At 35.4% G+C, this 17,565-nt stretch overlaps 3 protein-coding genes across 5 annotated transcripts; all 3 read right to left on the bottom strand.

The window, feature by feature from the left end:
• Nucleotides 1-2,159: 2,159 nt before the first annotated feature.
• Nucleotides 2,160-3,044, bottom strand: LOC129565187 (protein transport protein Sec61 gamma-2 subunit). Its single transcript, XM_055439753.1, has 2 exons — nucleotides 2,898-3,044; nucleotides 2,160-2,658 (listed from the first exon to the last, which is right to left on the bottom strand). Exon 2 carries the CDS (start codon nucleotides 2,626-2,628, stop codon nucleotides 2,422-2,424), a length of 207 nt encoding a protein of 68 aa, XP_055295728.1. The 5' UTR covers nucleotides 2,629-2,658; nucleotides 2,898-3,044; the 3' UTR covers nucleotides 2,160-2,421.
• Nucleotides 3,045-5,081: 2,037 nt separating this feature from the next.
• LOC129565183 (uncharacterized) lies at nucleotides 5,082-7,028 on the bottom strand. The gene is made up of 2 exons (XM_055439747.1): nucleotides 5,987-7,028; nucleotides 5,082-5,911 (listed from the first exon to the last, which is right to left on the bottom strand). Exons 1-2 carry the CDS (start codon nucleotides 6,771-6,773, stop codon nucleotides 5,379-5,381), a joined length of 1,320 nt encoding a protein of 439 aa, XP_055295722.1. The 5' UTR covers nucleotides 6,774-7,028; the 3' UTR covers nucleotides 5,082-5,378.
• Nucleotides 7,029-12,195: 5,167 nt separating this feature from the next.
• LOC129565184 (ethanolaminephosphotransferase 1) lies at nucleotides 12,196-17,564 on the bottom strand. Of its 3 annotated transcripts, XM_055439749.1 has the most exons (6): nucleotides 17,364-17,485; nucleotides 16,673-17,292; nucleotides 15,821-15,889; nucleotides 14,953-15,741; nucleotides 14,596-14,772; nucleotides 13,097-14,514 (listed from the first exon to the last, which is right to left on the bottom strand). In XM_055439749.1, the coding sequence occupies exons 2-6, from the start codon at nucleotides 16,748-16,750 to the stop codon at nucleotides 14,428-14,430; spliced, it is 1,200 nt and encodes a 399-aa protein (XP_055295724.1). In that variant the 5' UTR covers nucleotides 16,751-17,292; nucleotides 17,364-17,485; the 3' UTR covers nucleotides 13,097-14,427. The 3 variants fall into 3 exon arrangements, with proteins under 3 accessions (XP_055295723.1, XP_055295724.1, XP_055295725.1); XM_055439748.1 differs by having other exon boundaries at nucleotides 12,196-14,514; nucleotides 16,673-17,564; XM_055439750.1 differs by lacking the exons at nucleotides 16,673-17,292; nucleotides 17,364-17,485 and adding an exon at nucleotides 16,006-16,447.
• Between the last annotated feature and the right edge of the window lies 1 nt (nucleotide 17,565).

Genomic DNA, 17,565 nt, shown 5'->3' with positions numbered 1-17,565 from the left:
TGATTTATACTTGTGGCAATCTTGTTTTAATACTTTTGATCCTGACCGTCACCACATCGGATAAAATTAAGAAAAAAAACGAAGGAGGTCTACATCCACGATCAAAACATTACAACTGATATAACCTATACTTTCGATGAAGAAGTTTATGTAGAGGTTATAATCCACTATTTCGGCTAATGTTATATTCCTATTTGAAAAGAAGTCAACTTTGATCGTCCAAGCGACTAATTGTACGGGATCATTTACAGTCGAAGGTCATGGCCAACTTGAAACTATTTTTGAATTCAACACATTCTCAGGAGACGACACAGCTTCCCTTCATGAAGATGGTATTATCTTTTGCAGACTTGGTACATTTAATGAATTTAAGATTGAACATCACAAAAATATTATCGAAAATATCGACGGTTGTGATGGAATGAGTGTGAATAAAGTCTGAAGTCATACAAAGCTTGACCATTTTTTGTGAACATCATTTCAAATTCTTTAATCGAAAATTCTTTTTGCCTTAATGCATAATTTCATATTCTTGTACGTTTTTCAAATACAGTTCAATTTGGATGGCAATATACGGATATAAAAAAAACTCTGATATTTATTCAGTGTAAATCGTGTTCAATGTTTTTTTCATTCATATTAAAAAACGAAAAAAAATCGATAAATAAAAATGATCAAAACTGCGGAGAAAAACTGTTTCAGTTGATGCAAGTTGTTGAAACAAAACAATCGGTTTATGTGGAACCAATCAATTGTTTGCACAAATCGCATATTTTGCATATATATTTTGATGTGGCCAATTCGATTGGCTTGTTTTTGTATTGCCAGAACACTTGTGTCTTAATCACAGCGCACACTTGTGCTACCTGTTGTATTGCCTCCCTTTAGTTCCGAGAGTAAAAATGCAAAAAAATCAATTTTCTAAATCGATATATTTCGCATTCATTGAATCCATCTTCAGGATCTGGAAAATGAAATCGATAAATAATTGCTACAATCTGGTTTTGAATAGTTATTGTTGATTCCATAATGATTAGAGTATGGCGAGCTAATTTTGATGCATCCAATTCAATTGGATTGCCGAAACGGAACACTTGTTTCCTAATCAAAGCGCACACTTGTGCTATCTAATTAAGCATATATACTTGCGTCTTCCACTCAGACTGTTAGTTCAAAAGGGAAGTTGAAGGGTGTAAAAGCATTAAAATTTGCAAGAAAATCCAACAAGTAGACAAAATGATTTATACTTGTGGCAATTTTGTCTTAATATTTTTGATGCTGACCGGCGCATCGGCTACAAGTGAAAAAATAAAGAGGGTCACATTTAATGGTCAAAACATTACAGCAAATAAAATATATACTTTCAATGAAAAAGTGTTTGTAACGGTTATCAAAACCACTATTACGGGTAATGTTAAATTCACATTTGAGAAGGATACAACTTTGATTGTCCAGATAACCACCTGTACAGGATCATTTACAGTCGAGGGGCGTGGCCAACTTTCAACTAATTTTCAATTCAACACATTCTCAAGAGGCGCCAAAGTCACCTTCGATGAAGGTGGTGGTATCTTTTGCAGATATAGTACATGTAATGATTTAAGGTTGAACATCACAAACCAATTACCAAAGATATCGTAAATTGTAAGGGAATCAACGTGAATTGAAAAATAAACTCTGAACTCATTCAATGTTTTACCATTTTTTCAAATTCGTTTATCGCAAATTATTTTCGCCTTAATACATAAATTCATATTCTTGAACGCTTTCCAAATACAGTTTAATTTGGATGTGCACTTGAATGTGTTTGCGATACGAACGCAAGCCGCAATCGAAGACGTAGATGGGTAAAGCGACGCGGATGTGTTGTGGTTGTCGTGTTGCTAGTGAGCGACGTACACATAGGTTGGTCGAAATTCCTCTAATTTCAATGTCAAATGCACCAGACAAATCTAATAGCGCCAAATTGCACTGTCTAATTGTATGGACACAACTAATTTATCCGTGTCTGCTGTCATTAAGCCTTTACCTTCCACAAAGAAAAACATATATTTCCACTGAAAAAAGAATGCAAATTACTTCTAAGCTGTCAAAAAACCATTAAACACACTGGCCAAATGTTTGCCATCTCCAAAATGAATTGAACACTACACCAAAAATTGATTTGTCTTATTACACAATATACTTTTATTTTTGTGATTTCATGCCTTTTTGTATCATACTCTGATTAAATACATGTTGTGGTTGAAAAATTTCATTACAAAAAACAAATCATATGAGGGATAGAAACAGAAAAAAAAAGATTAATTTACTTATTATAAGTGAAATTCCAATGATTTTGTATGCTTCAGCTGAGTTGGTGTTTGGTAGCAATACTTCAAAATCGAAATGAGTTGCTTGGTGCGTGTTTGTTGAGTTGGCTTATGAACCGACGATGATGTTGTTAATTGGAATATGAATGAGTTTGACGAAGAAACCGATGAAGCCCATAATACAGAAACCGATGGCTGTGGCAATTGCAATTTTCTGGAATTCACGACGATCCGGCTTTGTGCATCGTTTCACCAAACGGATTGAGTCTTTGGCAAACAAACGGCCTGGTTCGCAGAATTTAATGACTTGATCCATTTTCTTTTTGAAGTTGATTTGTTAAGCTGTCTGCAAAAGAGAGAGGGAGAAACGTACAACACTTTAGTGAAATTGTAAAAGCACAGTAAAGAACGAAAAAATAAAACTACTACAGAAAAAACCAATGAACTTTTCTTCTAGTCACTGAATTAAATCAATTTCCAATGGAAAAAAAAATAGCAATTTATTTGAAACACAATCAAATTCACTTGAAAACTAACAAAAACAAATGGATTGAAATTGAACGGGAAACAATTTGGAATTCTTACCTTTCACAAGCGAGTTAGTAAATCGAATGTGAGTTGTAGTGCGGTTCTCGTAGTGGATTGACTTGATACGTGCCACACGACTATTACACGTCGCATTAATGTACCGATGACGTTCCATGATTTTTCGGGTTGTCAGATGTGCGCCTGTCAAACTGGGAAAAAATCATCGCATCAGCGGCGAATTCGCTTACGGTTTGTATGTTTTGAAAGCGATTTGGTTATTTTTTTTTGGTTAGGTTCTATGTTTATGACTACAGCGCTAAATACCAAACAATGGCTTGTCTGTAGAGGTTAAAAACGAATTGGTTGAACCAAGTAAAAAAAAAAACAATTAAAAGAGAATCCGAAAAAAAGACATTACCTTTTCCAGGTAGTAATTTGTGTGCTTAAGTATTTCATTGGAAAGAAAATATGGCAAAGAATGATAAAACCAATGATGAAGTGAGAAAAGTGGCACCAATCCGAGTGGTAAATTTAGCTAGTCTACAAGACATTAAGATAGTCAACAGAGAGATGCCGATCCGCCAAAGTCGTCGAAAATCGGTACACCAAGTGCGATCAAACAGTGATGAACAAATGGAATTTATTGAAAGTCGAACCGAACTCAGCAACGATGATAATTCCACTTCGACCATCGCATCATCGTCTAATTCAACGACAGCAACATTTCGTAAATCTTTCCCGAGCACCAGCACCACCACAATGAAAAAAGTTTCTCCAAAGAAGAAAAACGGCCGAGAAACACGACCCAACGAAAGGCCCAATGAAAATTTGATGAAGCGCGTCGCATTGCTACGGGTTTGCGCTGAGTACATGCTAAAAGAATTACAAGTCAACAATGTCGTGTTCGGTGAAAATCAGTCACTTGAAATGCTCAAGGCTCAATATGTACGAAACTCGAGAAGGAAACAGTAGCTCTGGCTCTGAAATTTCATGGAATCAAACGTTGAAAAAATTCCACAACGTAACCGAATAAATTGCCATTTATGGAATCACAAATTGTAAATCAACACAGTGAACGGTGCTACAATTCCCATTTAATAGTTTTTTTTTAGAGCAAAAGATCATCCGTCTTGATGGTATTCGATTGCAGAGAAAGAGATTTTTGTAATAATGTAACAGAGAAGATGAAGAGAAAAAAATACAAGAAGACTAAATTGATAGTTGGGAAAATGCTGCTGTTTTGAAATTCAAATTGTTTGTAATACTTTTCTATATGTACCTATTTTTGAAGAAGCCGATCTGAAACAATGTTTTTCTTTTCTTTTTTTGAGAGTTAGCAATTGAATTTGTATCTGTTTGAATTTGGAATTTTTTTAGACATAAGTTGTACCAATGATAATTGATGTTTGAATAGCTAAATGAAGCAAATAGTAAAGAAGCTGAAAACAATATTTGAAAAAACTGAACAAATTGTGTTCAGAAAAATTCATGCGTTTTTTTCCTACTCCAAACCGTAATTGTTTGTTCTAAAATATCAAACTGAAACAGATTCTACTGTGGTCATTTCTGTCCCTCCAGAATTTGTCTTACTTGTCGGACATTTTGAAATGCATGCGATTATTTGAAATTCCACGGAAATCCAGTTGTTTGTATATGATCCGATGTGGTGATACCAACCGAGATTCAGGTAATAAGTTTGTTGAACTCTGTATGCTCTTGATTGAACGGTAAGTGCAGCGGCGATCAAGGCGTACGTAATACATGTAGCCGCCTCTGTACAAGCGTTAATAGCGTTAATACAGCCAATGAGTAAGGTAAAACGAAAATACTTGATTCACATACATGTGATTTTTTTTTGCATCGTTGTCGTCGCTGTCGTTCAATTTGTGGTTGTCTTCAACATAAAAAAGACGAATGACACAATTATCGCACGAAATTAAGAAATTATCATAATAAATTTCAAAATGAAATCTTTAAATCAACGGCATGAAATTTGCATTGCATTGCATCAGTCAACAACCTGCGCCATCATCACTCAATCAACCGATGTGTGTGTGTGTGTGTGTGTGTGTGTTGAAGACGCATGAAGACGATAAGTGTAAGTAAATAAAATAAAATAGAAATTTACCGTTAACATTACGCATTCCAAAGTTGTCGAACAAGTTTTGCTGCAGGCGATGCTGTCTCATACAGACGAAACCAATTTTAAAGCGCAAAAAAAATTACAAAAACAACAATAAATATTTTAGACGCAGTTTCTCACAGCTTTTTCTTTCTTTTTCAAATTATATTTTACCAACTTAAATTACATGGATATAATTACAACTAAAATTATCATTTGTTTGCTCTAGCTCTAAATCGAGATAAAAAGAAATGTTGTGCATACAATTTGTCGAAAATCAACGCAGCATAACATAATAAATAACTATTAATTTTTGTGAATGTTTTTTTTTCTCTTCATTTAAAAAGAAAAAAAAACCACACACATTTCTCTCTTAATTTTAAACATTTGATTAAAAAAAATGCAATAAATAAACTTTATGTAGTTGCATAGTCAGCTGGCACAAATTGACATACACCATAGCTATCACGACGTCGATCTGGACCGCATTGCTCTTCGGCACCCAATAGTGTGAGTTCCCATTGTGCATTTGCCAGGTCAGCGTCTGTTTTTCTTGTGCTATCACCTGCTAGAGCCAAACGATCAATATTACCTACATTTAAACTGTTAAACGAAGTTTTTGAATCAGTTAAATCGATCGAATCGGAGGTGATGGTTGTTGTTGGTGAATTTATTAATTTGGTCGCGACAACCATATCATTTCCATATCCATTATTATAATTATCATTTTGTCGCTCATTTACACCCAAATTTGGATTTCTATCTACAATCTGTACACTATTCTTTCGGCTAAAATAATTGTTATAATTTTTACTTGGTTTATTGTCATGGTAATCATTGCCGTAGGATTTGATATTTGGTGTTAGTATAACCGTATTTAAACCGTTGCTAAATGGATTGCCGTAACCACCGTTTGTTATAGATTTTGGCAAGCGTGGAGAGGAGGAATCTGTGTTGTCAGTAGAAGTAGTAGTAGTACTTGGCCACGATGATAAATTAGGTGGCTGTTGTTGTTCTTGTTTACCTGTAACTGTTACAATAGTCGGATCAGATGCACCTGATGTGGATGATGCAATATTTTCATCTAAATTGATCAATGGAAGGTCAGCAATCGAACGAACACCGCCCGTAGCATATGCAGCTGGTTGCAAAATTTCATCTGATTGAATATCGACATGATATGGTGTACGTCCTTCAATGAATTCACCGACGGCAGGAGTTTCAGCTTCACCCTCTGGTCGATTCAAGTAATCCAAACGATTTGACGCTTTTTTTACTTCAACTGATTTGCTCGCGGATGCTGTATGATATTTTTTATGATGTTTGGTGTGATGCTGGCGTTTGTTATGATGTTGCTGTGGTTGACGTTGACCCGACCGTTTCAAAAGATCCAACAATGAATTTCCACTGGATGGCACAACTAAAATGACGAAATTCTCCAAATCAGCACGAATATTGTATTTTCCATCTTGTCTTTGATCGTAGAGGAATTGACGGCGCGGTGGTCCTACACTCAATGGAATCGTTTCCAAAATCGTTGTGGTTGGTGCTGATGACGCTGATGGTGCTTCATTTGGTTTTGTTTGCTCCGTAGGTTTCACTTCGATTGGCTTTGGATCGACCGCCATTTCACTTGGCTTTGAGTTATCATTTGGCTTTTCATCGGCTGGCATTTGAATCACATCCACCGCTATTATCTGCTCCGGTTTTTGTGCGTCCAATTCATTGTCGATCTTTGCTGTTGGCAATGTCCAAGCGCTTGATACCAACATCAAACACCACACAAATGTGATGCATTTAAACGACCACATCTTTTGCTGCTGTTGCTTGTTTTGATAACGACAAAAAATTACTTTGAAAAATTTGAATTGTTTTTTTTTCTCTTGAAAAAATTAACGTTTTCTGTATCACACGATTCACAGTGCACTTCTTCACTCGGTCAAGTTCAAGCCGTAACTGATCTTCTTGTCGTTTATAAACACATCTCAACGACTCTCTAGCATGAAACCAAGACGTTTTATGAATTCGAAAGCGTTCACAACAGCCCCAGCGCCCAACAATATAATAACAATAATGAAAACAGTAAACAGATATATATGCTATAGAAACTAGCGTACATGTATATATACACATGCGATGGGTGCGCGCGGTATCTCTTGCTCTCTTGTTCCATTGCATGCGCATTCTATCTCTATCGGTTACGTTGCGCTGCTTCGTCTCATTTCAATGTACGTGTTCTTTTCATTTTGTATTCGCTGAACGTGTTCGAATCTTCTTCCGTCGTCAGCAGCAGCAGCAGCAGCAGAACCAAACACAGCCACAATACGATTTAATGAGCCGACCATTCGATTGACTTTTTTTTCTTTTTGCTTTTGATGTTGTTCCACAGTTCGAACCGTGGCTTTTGCACCTTTTTTTCTGTCCAACTGGTTAACACGATCTACGAAGACGTTGGCAAATAATAATTTTTAACGATGAGCCGACAATGGTTTTGGTGGTTTTTATGAGTGCACCCTGCGTTTCGTAAACAAAAAATAAGTCGCAATTTATTATCAACCAACAAAAATGACTATCTCATTTAACCCAAAAATCCATTTATTGCTTGACACACTGCTAAAAAGACAAACAACCGCTATAGTTGGCTGTTAATCCCCATCATTTTTGCGCATAAGAATCATCGATCAATTACGAATTCGATTATACAGTGGAAATAGAAAAAAAGCGAACAACCGTTAGATATTTAAAAGTCAATTGGCGCCGATATGTGTGCACAAGTGTGATCGCGAACAAGCGCACGCCTGCCTTTCACCTCGTATCGTAAATAAAAGAAAGAGAGATGAAGCCAAGTGAAATTTTCCAAACCCAAGTCGATAGACATCTATATCTATTGAACACACACCTAACGTAACAAAAAGTGCAAATCTTCAAAACGTTGCGTGAAATTATTTCGCTGCTGACGCAAACGCAATCGAAAATTCACGATTCTCCTGACTTTGCAATTGAAATGTGATAGAACGTTAACATGAAATTGTTTTGCTTTGGTTTGCTGCAACAGAAAAAAAAAACGAAGTGATTTCGTTAACCCAACGAACGAAAATAATAGCAATTCAATAGAAAACATTGTATCGATGTAATGGTTTATTGTGAATAGATTGGTTCAAGCTAGAGAAAAGAAAAGAAAAAGCATTCGAAATGGCTGTCTTCGTCGTCGTCGTCGTCGTTGTTGTCGTTCTAGCTCTCAATGTGAGCCTCTCATTCGGCCTGCATCCCGATTGCGCTTCATGCAAAATAATTATACTCTAATTAGCATTATTAAGTTCATTATCACGCTAGACAAACGCAAAATGTTTTCAACGGTTGGTTCATGTTTTATTCATCAGTCATAAATGTTTTTTTATCACATTCTTTGCATTTTCTTTCACGTTTTACTCGATAAAATGAAATTGACGGTGCAGCAAAGCACACACGTATTAGTTGTTTGCTCTATTTTAATTGGGAAAGCTAATAACGAACATACAAAAAAAGTGAAACAATTTTTTTTCTCTATAATTCGCATTTTAATCGTTGTTAGTCAAAGCCTATGGTCAAGGTTCTGTATGAAATGCAGAAAACGGCCTAAGCATATGCTTACTACTGCATTGTAGGCCGGTTCAATGCTTTCAATACAACAAACTGAAAAAAAAACTTACAAAAATGCAAGTCACATACAATCGCAATTCAACGGAACGATCTGAAACCATATTCCAAAAACTCGTTTGATATGGTAATACGTGTTGGATGAAAGCAACAAATTTGTTATCAATACTCAAGTGCAATACACTCACTTTGAATGGGCGAGCAGAGAGAGAGAGAAACCAAGGGAAAAAAAAATACAAGGCAACAACAAACTTGATATCGTAACGGATTTCAATTCTATGTGCAAGAATCGCTAGCCAATTGTTCATTGAAAATCAAATGCACTAACATTAAGCTGCAGTGCAGATTGCCGCAAGTTTATTGTCCACATGTGGGACTCGGCTCATTTTTTATCTCCACCATATTCATTGTTCATTGGATTGCATCTCGCATACAAACATTGACCGATATGTACTTCAGTCTGTCTTAATTAACATTTTCAAAGGAAAATGTACAGTAATGATGGCTCAAATCGGCTAATGGCCAATGTGTCGGTGCTGCATTGCAAAAATGCGTTTGATTTAAAGCCATCATAAAGATTGGCCGATCAATCAATGGTCATGATCTCCGCAATGTTTGATAGCCGCTCATTGCATATTGCAGTTAGGCAATGTTGATCATAAATGTCAAGCATGCCTGTAAACAAATAAATCACATACTGGCCTGGCCGTAGACGTAACAATTTTATTTTCCAACGTTCTTGATTTGTTTACTTTTTTTTATTATAATAGATAGCCGCACAGTAAATTCCCACCGAATGCTGTGTGCATTATGATTTATTTGTGTATGTGGTGGCATTGCTGATATTGTATTTTGACCGGAATCGTCGTCGTCGGCTGTGGAGAATACAGAAACAAATGCGAGAACATTTTGTCTGAGATTTATTGATATGCATCAAGTGGCATGGCTGAATGAATTGAATGCGTCATTATCGCGACTAGAGTTTATAAATAGCATTAGGCATTTCTAAAATAGTCGTAAAATATGTTTGATCGTTTTATAATTAAATGAATCGCCCAAATCACATTTCACTTGACTTTCAAACAACATCTTATTCAAAATATTCGAAAAATCGAAACCAAAATACATCGAATATGGTTTTTCTTTAACCCATTTTGGACCGCGATCCTTATTTTGTTTTCAAAATGATTCAAACTTTCAGATATGAATAATATAGTCGAAAAAAGAAGTTTCCACTTTCCAGATCGATAATTTTTCTTCGCACTTAGCCAGAATGAGCAAAAATGTGCTGGTCGTTTTTCCGACCAACGGTCCCTAATGTAATCAAATGTAGGTGAAATTTTGAATTTTTTTAATCCTCAAGAAAGAATGAAAATACATTCATAGAATTAATTTTTACCATCAATATCGTTGTTTTAGACGTGTTTTATCACATTTCATAATCGTTTGAATTCATAATATGCATTTTGAATGATTTTAAGTCAGTTGGCCAACGGAGAAAACTTCGAACGAAAATTCTCATGGCACGTTGGAACGATAACGCTGACGTCAACATGATCACAAACTTTGAAACGATTGAGCCATTGAAAACGACCCGACGGTATGATCGAAAGCAAAAGCGAATCGCAGCATTTCATCAGCCGCACCTTATCAATTCTTACAATCAACACATGGGCGGCGTGGATTTGCATGACAATGCAGCAGCGAACTATCGGGTCAATGTGCGTGGCAAGAAATGGTGATGGCAGTTGAGCACCGCAGTGGTTAATGCATGGAAATTGCATTGTTTCGTGGCTAAAAATAGTGCCAACCCGTTCAAACCGTTATCACAACTCGAATTCCGTTCCAAAATCACCAAGCACTTGATCACTTCCTTCGAGAAAGAGTTTGCCAGTGACGACGAGGTCGATATGGAGAATGATGACATTGACGATCCTGATTATGAACCTGATGGACTGGTAAATGACGCAGTCAAAAGTCATCTCATTGAACGGTCACCAGATGGAAAAAGTCGTCGATGCAAGCACTGCCACAAACACACAAACCAGATTTGCAAACGTTGCAACATTCACCTACACGCAAAGTGTTTCACACTCTACGAGGCCCACAAATGAATGGAATAATTCATGATGAATTCATTTTTCACTTAATATTAAGTTAGAATAGACATTTCTATTTATTTTTTATCGTTTTATGACTAAACAAATGATTGTCATATCAAATATCAATGTTTTAAAAAGTATCTAAAAAAAATTGATTTCTTCCTCTTTTGATCACATATAGGACCAATGGTCGGATTTCCGACCACCCATTTTTACGCACGTGTACTGCACACAAATCACGAAGTAAATATCGGAAGAGGAATTGTATCTAAAAATATGGTCTTTTTATGAAAGATCTGCATCATTACTTTTGCATTTTTTATTTTCCAAATTTTCTTATCTACTGAGTGAAAAAAGGTCCAAAAAACATCATTTTTTCGTAGCTCGATTTGAAAAACTTGGATTTTTTTTTCCATTTTATTTTGACTCCCAATGGATAGTTCGTCTTTCAAACTTCAATTTAAAAAAAAAAGTAACCAAATTTACCACCTAGGAACTGAGATATCAGTCTGGGAAGCAACGGTCGTTTCACTGGTCGGAAAAACGACCAGCGGGCCAAAATGGGTTAACCACAACTGTTCTCGACGATATTTTTTTCTTCCTCTCTTGCGTTCAAATCCCCGCATTTGACCCGCACATACATACGATGCGCATAAATAAGCGATATAATCGCACGTAAGCAAAACAATAAATGATGAAGAACAAAATCCATTAATCCGAGTGATAGATTTCATTTCGAGTTATTGTGTTTATGGGTCAACCGAGAAAAAAAAACAACATATACAGACAGAAAAAAAATTACGTAAAATCCGACTGATCATCGCTTTGAGTCGAAATGACTAGAAGAAGCGATTTTAAATTGGTAAATAATTAGCATATTTCAAAGGTTGATTCGTCGCTTCGTCTTTCTTTTGAATATTTTTTTAGATTCACATAACTATAGATCGCCAGTTCGCTCACACTGAATCACACTGTGCAAGGCCCGTTGAATTTCGTCTGAAATGTAGCAACAGAACCTTTCGCAAAGTAATTTAGACTCACGATTAAATGCGACCTGACCTATATTCATCGTTTGAGTGCTTTCTTTTTTTCCCAATCTCTCGTCGGTGCTGTTATTGTTGTTGTTGTTGTTTTTACCACTGTGACTTGCGTTATTCTTGTTCCAAACATTTGAATCTCTTACTTGAGGAAAAGAACACGAGAGAAAGAAGACAAAAAGAAAAAAAAAAGCTGTAAAAATGCAAATACAGTTCCAATCACCGAAATTGTATGTAAATCTCTGTGGTAACTGAAAGAAGAAAAAAAAACGTTCACAACAACAAAAAGACTGAACGTTCTCTTTGAAATGTTTGACTTTATTGTGTTTTCATTCTTTTTTTGTTCATATTGACGGTTGCTGCTACTATGATTGTTCATAAGATTGATTTGTTTTTCCACTTAACTTTTGAATACAATAGTTTAGGACGATTTTATTTTACAAACAACACATTTTCAATTTTTTTTCTCTTTTGCTACGAATTACATTTTTATTTACACATAGTACATAGATTTGAAGTAGTAAAGTAAATTAATTAGTATAGTAAATCGGAGTCATTTTTGTTATTCATGTAGTTTTGATAAAGTTTTCCATTGCATAAGCCATTTTTGGAAGTGTTCAATGTGGTTTCTTCGGCAAGAATATTGATAGTAAATGGTTGACATTATTAAAAAAGATTATAAAAAAGACGATTTTTGTTTCTGCTTCATCATGTTTCGCCATTAACCTTCGAATTGATTCGCACGAGCCAATTGACTTCGTCCGACTGCCCGAAATGTTAATAGCTTGTATACCGTTACACATGAGTGCTCACTGGCCCACCTCACTTAATGACGTCTTTAACACTGCACACAAAAGACGATTACATATTATCATAATCATCTCTTGTCCATAATGTGTACAATCAACAGCATTAATTTTTGTATACAAAATGTACCGGCAAAAAAATGGAGTATTTATTTGGCTTTTGCTTGCAAATTTCAGTGTGTTTTGATTAGGAACCAACTGACTGACTGATTTAGGTCCACAAAATTGATTGATTTTTATTACTAACGTTGGCATATTCAAATTTTTTAGAATTTTTTTTCTACACATATTTCATCTAATTGTTTGTAGCTTGAAGCAGAATGGTTTCTCAAGAATGGGCAATTAAATTTATGGTCCTGAACATGATTATTCACACCTTGAACTGCGCAAAATGAGGAACACAGAACACAACATTTTTGCAACAACAACCAAAAGAACAAATATTTACGTTTTAGATTTTTGAAATAATTTCAGTGAATTTCGATATATTATCCTCAATGCTCAGAGACTTGGTAAGTATTAAAATGCCTTCCGTATTAATAAATTCCAAATGTCCGTTAAACGTAGAAAAATGTCCATTTTATTCATATGAATACTGAATGCATTTTAATAATTTGTACAAGAAGACACAGGGTTTTTCTTAAGTAGATGAAATTATAGAAGAAAAAAATAAATATTCGTCTTATTACATTAAGATTCATGTTGATTAAGAATAAAATACATTTTTTTTCTCATAAATAATCTGACGAATCCATTGTTTTTTGTTAGCTACTCGATTCAACTAAATATTTTCGGTGCATGTATAGACGACTTGTTTGCTTGTGAAATGAAAAAAAAATTGGAGTACATCAAACATTTGATTGGTAAGTCTATATAGTGTGTTTCGTTCATTGGAAAACATGACAACGGGAGGAGAGGTTGAAAGCAAATTACATCATTTGTTCGATTATCGTCTATTTAGCTGTGGATTTTCGGATATTTGTGATACATGGATTGTGAACATGGATTTAAAAAAAAAAAATTAATTGTGGTGAAACATTGAGTAAAATTACATGAAAATTGTTATTTGTTTAAACACATTATAATGGGCTAATACTAGTGTTCTCACTTTAGCAAATGAATTCATTCATTTTCTGTTTGGTCTCATCAATTAAACGTTACGACCGTGTACAACATACAACATGCATTTTCTTTATCTTCATTTATCACTAGAACCAGCACATCATGTAGATAAACGGAATGGGAATTACATACAAGTGTAACATTTTGTTTGAATGTTCCTTGCATTCCGGTTATCCAAATGGTAGTGCTGGCTGAATCTTATCATTTCTCATTACATTTTTGTTTTTTTCTCTAACTAAGTGCTTGCATTGATATCTTTGGTACCAAAATAGCGAATACTTTTTTTTTGTAATCTCAGGTGAAACTAAACAAAGCAATACTGACTCAAATGGGATTGGCAAAGGTATTCGAAATCCAATATCTTTCTTTTCTCAAATTTTGTCGCAAAAACAAAATATTAACAATTTAAAATACAACGCGGTTAATGCATGCGATAAAGCATTGTAAAATTGGCGAAAAAAAAATATCTATGGTAAAAACTTGAACTGCATGCAATCTACCTAGATTTGCTAACACAACAATACAACTAGCTGCATTTATTCGATTTTAAATCTATCAAGCATTCCACAAATTACAATTGATTCAACTCTGAGGCTTTGCTAAATTTTCTTCGTTCAATCTTTTCCATTGACTTGAAATGATTCGCAATTAATCAGATCTTCATTTGTATTTTTCTCTTCTCATGATAAGAATAGGTGGTCAATAGCTAAGCAAATATACAACCAATGAAGTAGATAAAAAAGGCTAAATCAAATGAATCGTTTAGTTTGCCTTTACACCGTTCTTCTGCACTTTCTTTTGCGTGACAGTGAAACATTCGCGTCCAAAATGATCGCACATTTGTTGCACCTGAAAAAGTGGAAAAACAAGGATTAATATTGAATGATTTCGATAAATCGCATTTCAAAATGCATGACTTTGTTCGCTTACCACTTTCGTACCATAGTGCCAGTGTGCACCGGTTGTCACAATGCAGAGTAGGTATAGTAATGGTCGTTCCAAAATCGGTACATACAAACTGATTAGCAATGTTACCACATAAATCGGTGTCATCCAATGAACGGCTTCACAGCGTGTGTTCGACATTTGTGCCACAATCAAACGGCACTGATTTCGTCGGATCAAGAAAAAAAAAAGATGAAGCAATGAATTAAAATTTATGACAATAAAAAAACTGGCTAGTAGGTAATAACTTATTCAGCGAAAAAAAAATGGCACAAACAATGTAAACAAAATCACTTTGCGTGACCATTTGAATTTGATGGCAACAAGTGTACTTTGACTTACGCTGACATTACTGAAAATCGTTCCAGTGAGCAGAAATACCGCCCGTGTATCGACGTCCATAATGTTGCTGGGTGATTTCTGTATCCAGAATATGAACAGTGCCAAAAACGTTAGGAATGGGAAAAATGGTCTGGCTGCCTCAAGCGGTGATCGCATTTTGCCAGTTTTGTATTTATATGATTTGTATATGTTCACCACGACCATTGGAACGCTTGACAAGGCACTGGCATGCAACAAAAACTCTAATCCTAATCCCAATGGGATGCCGAATGGCAACGAACGTTTCCAGTACTCAAATGTGCCAAACCATGTCGTCAAAAACATGAGCGTCGATCCCCACATACCGAAATCATAGCCCCACGGTAAGTATAGTACACCGGTGTTGTATTTTTCAAAGTGTGACACGAAAAAGTTGAATAGCACCATCCAAACGATGAAATACATTCGAATTGGTGGAATTGATCCACTTCCACGGCCAAAAATGCTGTACAAACAGGATGGTATTAATGGTGCTGTGTATGAATCCAATCCATGGTCAAAGAGTTCACCCAACGGCCCCGACAATCCAATCCTCCGTGCCAATTTACCATCGACTCCGTCCAATGTGTATGCAAGGAAAATGTTGATGGCGGCAAGCAGCCAAAACCAATTCGGCACCGGCGTCGTATTTTCATAGCCGGTACTTGCATAGAAACCCCAATCATACCATGACAAAATGATGAAATTTAACGCGGTGAATAGAAAACCGACGAATGTGACTACATTTGGTGCAATCCATTTTGGAAAAAACTGCAAAACAAAATATACAATTGAATGACGTTAATTGCAGGCAAATTAGAATTAGATAAAGTTGTGAACTCTATCTTACCTTTACAAGTGAATTCCAAAACGGATGCATTACATTGACACTCAGTGGTGACGTGTCTATCGAACTGTACTGTAAAGTAGAAAAACAAAATATAAAATTATCTATTTGTATATGGTGATAGACATTGCGGCACGTTTCGATAACACAACGATAAGAAACCGTTTTTTTTCTCTTCGAATACGTACAAATTAAATATAGCAATCAGTGATGCTAGGTCACCTGATTGGAATGTGAATACACAGAAAAAAGCACATCTTCGTTACTTTGAAAGATAAACTACGAAGGAAGCCTATTTCTGTTACAATCATTATTTTATGTATTGACACAGGGTTAGACGAAGAAAAAGAACAAAAAAACGAGAGAAATGTAGAGAGAAAAAAAAGTGGCACGTCACAACGAGTTTGTTGCGAATTTCTAGACTTATTATTTAACATCCAAAGTTCATATATATCTTTCGTGGCCGTGTGTCGGTGGATATTCAAATGCACTGAAAATAGCTATAATTAAACTACGCCTAATTTGATTAGAACGAGAAGGAAAGAGTAAAATAAAGCGTTAAACGAATATCAAAATATTAGTCATCCTAATTCACGATTATTATGAGTCACACACAAACGAAAAGAAAGATGCAGTGTGTGTGTGTGTGTATGTGAAAAAGTCAGAGCTGCTTAATTTAAAATTGGCGGTTAATTTTGCATGGAATGATGTAATTATTGTATTCCGGTTTATCAAAGTCGAGGCAAATGGATGTAAACGGGTTTTGTTTTTACGTCAATATAGAACACAAGGTGAAATACAGCTTCAATTATAGATTTCCAACTTAACAAGAAAATCACACAACGAGTTACTCACTTTGTAACTATCGAAACCAGCCAAGTGTTTCTCCGTCAAATAGTCCATGTTCCAATATTTTTGCAGTAATTCCGTCATTTTTTTAAAAACTAGAGCTAATGTTTGATTTCGTTTCTCTTGGTGAATTTATGGGACTGAATATATGTCAAAATTATAATTTCAATGCTATGGAATTCGATTCAATTAATTTGATTTAAAACTAAGCCCTCAAAACCCGCACGTCTTCACTGTAATTCTAATCAAAATCAATTGCGTGCCTCTTATGAGAACATTATTTGAGTTTCTTTGGATTGGATGGGACTCGAACCGATTTTGGATTTTATTGGATTGATTTTATTCGTTCACATATGTATTAATATGATGAATTCACAACACTGTTTATTTATAAACCACGACTAGTTCCCATATCACATATCGTGCACACGATTCTAAAATCACTAATTCTTGGTTATGAATTATTCTATGCCATGGCAATGATCTATTGATTTTCTTTTTCTGAATTTCTTTCAATTTCGGTCGTCTTCGATGAAACACAATTTCATATCGATTTTCGGTTTAAGCAAATGAATTATTATTTGAACGACAAAAGCGAGCGATTTCTCAAGCCCGTACACGAGTAGCTAAAGAAGAAAAAAAATCGATTGTTTTCAATAAATACACTTGATGTTGTGAATACACGCGTTTCGCTTACGGTTGCCCGAGCCGTCAAACTGATATTCTGCTGTCTGCTGATGTTGATGTGTGACATATCCGAATACGTTACACTCGCAATACACACACAAACACTCACCGATTTGTCGGCTTGTATTTACACATCTGCTTGCGCGTGTGGCTGTATGCACAACACACCTACTGTCTGCCTGTGACCGATTTCGCCGCATAAACAGCGGCAA

This window comes from Sitodiplosis mosellana, unplaced genomic scaffold, assembly GCF_009176505.1.
Source record: "Sitodiplosis mosellana isolate CC-2019 unplaced genomic scaffold, AAFC_SMos_1.0 Smas_scaffold_2, whole genome shotgun sequence".
Classification (NCBI taxonomy): domain Eukaryota; kingdom Metazoa; phylum Arthropoda; class Insecta; order Diptera; family Cecidomyiidae; genus Sitodiplosis; species Sitodiplosis mosellana.
Note: the sequence above shows the minus strand (reverse complement) of the source record. Positions and strands in the feature narration are given on the sequence as shown.

What these genes read in the sequence shown, in the direction of transcription:
- LOC129565187 (XM_055439753.1), bottom strand. Translation starts at nt 2,628, where the DNA reads ATGGATCAAGTCATTAAATTCTGCGAACCAGGCCGTTTGTTTGCCAAA.
- LOC129565183 (XM_055439747.1), bottom strand. Translation starts at nt 6,773, where the DNA reads ATGTGGTCGTTTAAATGCATCACATTTGTGTGGTGTTTGATGTTGGTA. An exon ending in GACTATTGTAACAGTTACAG is followed by an intron (nt 5,912 to 5,986) that starts GTAAACAAGAAC and finishes CTGACAACACAG; the next exon opens with ATTCCTCCTCTCCACGCTTG.
- LOC129565184 (XM_055439748.1), bottom strand. Translation starts at nt 16,750, where the DNA reads ATGACGGAATTACTGCAAAAATATTGGAACATGGACTATTTGACGGAG. An exon ending in TTTGGAATTCACTTGTAAAG is followed by an intron (nt 15,742 to 15,820) that starts GTAAGATAGAGT and finishes TTTGTTTTGCAG; the next exon opens with TTTTTTCCAAAATGGATTGC. An exon ending in GGCACTATGGTACGAAAGTG is followed by an intron (nt 14,515 to 14,595) that starts GTAAGCGAACAA and finishes CCACTTTTTCAG; the next exon opens with GTGCAACAAATGTGCGATCA.